Source organism: Crocuta crocuta, unplaced genomic scaffold (genome assembly GCF_008692635.1).
Source record: "Crocuta crocuta isolate KB4526 unplaced genomic scaffold, BGI_CrCroc_1.0 scaffold28, whole genome shotgun sequence".
Taxonomy (NCBI): Eukaryota; Metazoa; Chordata; class Mammalia; order Carnivora; family Hyaenidae; genus Crocuta; species Crocuta crocuta.
This window is the reverse complement of record NW_027533256.1, coordinates 8,086,063-8,090,777: the sequence shown is the minus strand read 5'-3', so window position 1 is coordinate 8,090,777 and position 4,715 is coordinate 8,086,063. Positions and strand designations below refer to the sequence as shown.

Genomic DNA, 4,715 nt, shown 5'->3' with positions numbered 1-4,715 from the left:
CTCTGTCTCTCTCAAAACAAACAAAAAATAGGGGCGCCTGGGTGGCTTAGTCGGTTAAGCGTCCGACTTTCGCTTAGGTCATGATCTCGTGGTTCGTGGGTTCAGGCCCCGCGTCAGGCTCTGTGCTGACTGCCAGCTCAGAGCCTGGAGCCTGTTTCAGTCTGTGACTCCCTCTCTCTCTGACCCTTCCCTGCTCACGCTGTCTCTGTCTCTCTCTCCTAGAAATAAATATAACATTTAAAAAATAAATAAATAAATAAAATAATAAACTTTAAAAAAAAATAGGAAAAGGAAATGAACAGACATTTCTCCAAGATACGCAAATGGCCAATGAGTACAGGAAAAGATGTTCAACATCATTACCCGTCAAGGAATTGCAAGTCAAAACCAAACTGAGCTTCTACCTCACACCAGATAGTAATAAGTGTTGGGGAGGATGCAGAGAAATTGAAGCCCTCATACACAGCTAGGAAGAATGAAAATGGTGTAGCTGCTGTGAAAACAGTTTGGCAGTTTCTCAAGGTTAAAAAAAAAAACCTTTTTTTTCCCCCAAAGGTTAACAGCAACCCAAGAGTAGTGAAAACCTAATGTCCAAACAAAAACTTGTACAAGAATGTTCATAAGAGCATTATTCACAACAGCCAAGATGTCCATAGCGAATGGATTTAAAAATGTGATACAGCCACACAATAAATACTATTTCGCCATAAATATGAAATACTGATACATGCAACAACATAGATGAATCTTTAAAACACTGGCCTAAGTGAAAGAAGCCAATCACAGAAGGCCACATATTGTATGATTCTGTTTCAATGAAATGTCCAGGAGAGAAAAAAAGAGGCATGGCAGAAAGTATGTATTTTTTCAAATCATTCTTTGAAAGATTACATATTTCATTTATTTATGTGCTATGTCTTCTAAATCGTAAAACTCTTCTTCTGAAATATTTTTATTTATTTTTTTATGAAAGATTTTTAAAAGCACTTTCAAACACAAAAGCATGCAATGATCAAAGAGAAATGACCTGCAATTTTAAAACAGCTAAGGAAAACTCATAAATGTCAAAGGCAGAAATTGATTTGTCTTTGTTGGATGTAATCAAGTGACCAAAATTCCCTTTAAATTCTGGCCTCCTTTTGAAATGGAAATTACTAATAATTAAACTTTAATTTGCAAAATAACTGTATATTTTATAAAGGCAATCATCAATGTAATACATGGAATTGTTGAATCACTATATGGTATACCTGAAACTAATGTAATACCATATGTTAACTATACCAGAATTTTAAATGCAATAAAATAAGAAAAAAAATCAATGTAAAGCTGAAACTCACTAGACCTTAAATCACAGTTTAAATGCAACAAATACTTAAAATATTTCCTGGATAGTAGCAATAGAGTAACTTTGGAGTACAAAACCATAGGTTTGATTCCCAGCCTGCTAGTTCCTAGCTACGTGACCATCAACAATTTATTTGGCCTCTCTGAGTCTCAGTTCCCCCTACTGTTAAATCAGGACTTATAATATCTACTTTAGTTTAAAAAGAAATACTCCAACTACTACTAAGAGGGAAAAAGGAATAGTGGTGTTTGGAAAATATCAGTCTTTTATCTATACCATTTGAATTTTCTACACAATTTGAATTTTTTTACAACTTATAATTTTAAAACACAATGAAAATTTTAAAAATAAAAGCATCCACTTTACAGGGTTCTTATGGAACCATTTTGTAAGATATTTATACATAGGAGGCTCTCAATTAAACATAATTTCCTCACTACTTCCATAGCCTTTCCAATTTTTGAATTCAGGTGAATACAACTTGGAAGAAGCAAAGTTAAACATTTATTTTTCTGAAGGCTATGGCTATCAAGAAAGAGATAAACAGGGTAATAAAACTAAGCTTTCCAACCACTTTCCTCAAAACACACCAAAGAATTTAATCTGAAGAGAAAAAATGTCCACATATTTACTGATGCTAATCAGTTTATTCTAAAGTTTTAGGACTTGGGGGTTGGTTTTCAGGGGGGTTTTTGCAATGTAAAATGATAATACCATCAAATGAAAAGGAAATCTGGCACCCTGATTTTTTTTTTTTTTTTTTTACCAAGACAAATTCAGGATTCGGTTCAGAGAGTATTTTTCACTGCAAAACAACATACAAAAATAAATAATGATACACTTATCTAGCAAATAAGATAAAGTATCAGCTGTGTCTTCTTTGCTTTGAGAGCACACTGAGATAGATGAATATAATGATCTTGGTTGTCGGTGTATACTTTGCGGTGTATTGTAAGAATTAAGGACATTCTTTTCCATATTCTAATAGATGCATAAAGTGAATGACAGGAAGTAGATTTGCAGGTCAAAAAAGACGCCATTGTCAAAACACCAAAGTATACCGGGGCCACTAAAGTTGGTGTTGTGGCTTTTATTTGGTAGCTTTTTAGGACTGAGTCATTGGTGGGGCACCTGGGTGGCTCAGTCGGTTAAGTGTCCGACTTCAGCTCAGCTCATAAACTCTCACAATCCCTGGGTTCGAGCCCCACGACGGGCTCCGTGCTGACAGCTCAGAGCCTGGAGCCTGCTTTGGATTCTGTGTCTCCCTCTCTCTCTGCCCCTCCCCCACTCGCTCTCTGTCTCTGTCTCTCAGAATAAAGACATAAAAACAATTTTTTCTAAAAAAGACTGAGTCATTGGACTTCCTTGCGTCTAACCCACCCATGGGAGCGCATAACTTTAGCATTGCTCATCAAATATGCGTAAGTACAAAATTAACCCTCATTGTAGCTTAAAAGTTTACAAATCCTATTCTGGACCACTTAACACATATATTACTGAGAATCTCCCAGAGTAGTATTCTTGCATTTCTACAGTGCCTTTTTGTTTTTAAACTATTTCAAGAACAGACTTCTTAAAAGGGGAAACACGGTCAGTAAATGTTGGATACAATGATTCGCATAACTTTTATCTCGATATTAATGAGTGGCTGCATGGAGTGAAATAAAAAACTTGGCTTTTTGATTAAGGCCCGTCGTAAGGGATTCCCCGGCTCCCAGCCTTTCTTCTTTCCGGCAAGCCACCTCAAAAATCCTCCTCCGGACGACAGTAAGTCTTTCACAGTCCCCGCGGATAGAGCCAAGCCCACAGCCCGGCTTTCAACCGCCGCTACTGGGTCGCGGAGCCCAGCCCCGGAGAGACACCAGAGGGCAGGCCGGAGGGTGCAGGGCGGCCGCCGGCCCCGCGGGCGTGCGGGCGGAAAGGAGGGACAGCTGTGACTCACCAGGCCCTGCCTGCCGCCAGACCGCATCACCGAACCCCCCGCGCGGTTCGCGGACCGGCCTCTCAGCGCCCCCCAGAGGCAGACAGGCCCCTTTCCGGGGAAGGACCCCTCCCCAAGAGGGCCGACTCCCCACGAAGGCCTGCTCCCCAAGACGCGGTGGGGGGGGTCGCGCACTGACCTGAGACACCGCCTCCCCGNCCGGCGACACTACAGCGAGGCGGCGGCCGACCGCGAGGACGACCCCAACTTCTTCAAGATGGTGGAGGGCTTCTTCGACCGCGGCGCCAGCATCGTGGAGGACAAGCTGGTGGAGGACCTCAAGACCCGGGAGAGCGAGGAGCAGAAGCGGAACCGGGTGCGCGGCATCCTGCGGATTATCAAACCCTGCAACCATGTGCTGAGCCTGTCCTTCCCCATCCGACGCGACGACGGCTCCTGGGAGGTCATCGAAGGCTACCGAGCCCAGCACAGCCAGCACCGCACGCCCTGCAAGGGAGGTGAGCGCCCGCCGAGCCCCCCGCGGCCCTGCCCGGCCCCGGCTGCGGCCTCCTCCCACGCTCCCCCTCCTGGCCCCCGGCAGCAGGCGTGTCCGTCTCGCACGGATGGTGGGTTTTCGTCCCGAAAACCGCCACGTAGTGGTCCTGTCTTGCTCCCCCCGTCAGCCATCATCCCGGGTGTCTGCAAGTGTGGGTACTGTATGCTGAATAGATGCTGCACCGCTCTTCTTTTTATCTTAGTGTAGGTGACACCCAGGGTGGATCCTGATGGAAATGCATTTCTAGAAATGGGAATGGCCGGCCCATCTGATTGTGCCTCTGCAAGTTTTTGTGAGCATCTATGACTCACCCGAACGAAAACTATGAAATAGTTATTTCTGGGGTTTTTTCTTCCGCTCATTTTTACATCAGTGACCAATGATAAAGGAACATAGGTTTGAAATCTAGACAGTTGTACTAACCAAATGATTTTACTAATTTAATTACACCATTGGCCTTTTAAATTAAGTTGTTTTTCTACCCTGACAGCCTCAGTTTTGCGTGAGCACACGCGCGCGCGCGCACACACACACACACACACACACACAAAGTAATACGTGAGCAACGTAACATCTCCAACAAATAAACACCGGGCGCCCTGACAGTAAATCCTAAAGGGTGTAGAATGCTGAACTGCCCGCCAGCCAATGGAATGAAATAGCCCTGGGGGTGTGGACTGGTCCTGGCTAGCACCAGATTTGAGCTTGGGGAAGAGATAAAGTACTGAAGAAAGGAGTTGAATCGGTTACAATTTGGTAGTCACCAAGTTAGCCCTTAGTTTAAATTTTTGAATATGTGTAGATTCTGCAGTCAGATTGCTTCCTTTGGACAGATAAAAACTTTTAAACATTTCTCCCCAATGCATCTTTAAAGGTGCTTAAACATAACC

General features: G+C 43.3%; 1 protein-coding gene across 1 annotated transcript in view; it reads left to right on the top strand.

The window, feature by feature from the left end:
• Window positions 1-323: 323 nt before the first annotated feature.
• Window positions 324-4,715, top strand: part of GLUD1 (glutamate dehydrogenase 1) — a 40,664-nt gene continuing 36,272 nt past the window's right edge. The window contains 3 exon segments of the mRNA XM_077746457.1: window positions 324-417; window positions 1,819-1,896; window positions 3,311-3,787. Coding sequence (XP_077602583.1) covers window positions 324-417; window positions 1,819-1,896; window positions 3,311-3,787 — 649 coding nt within the window.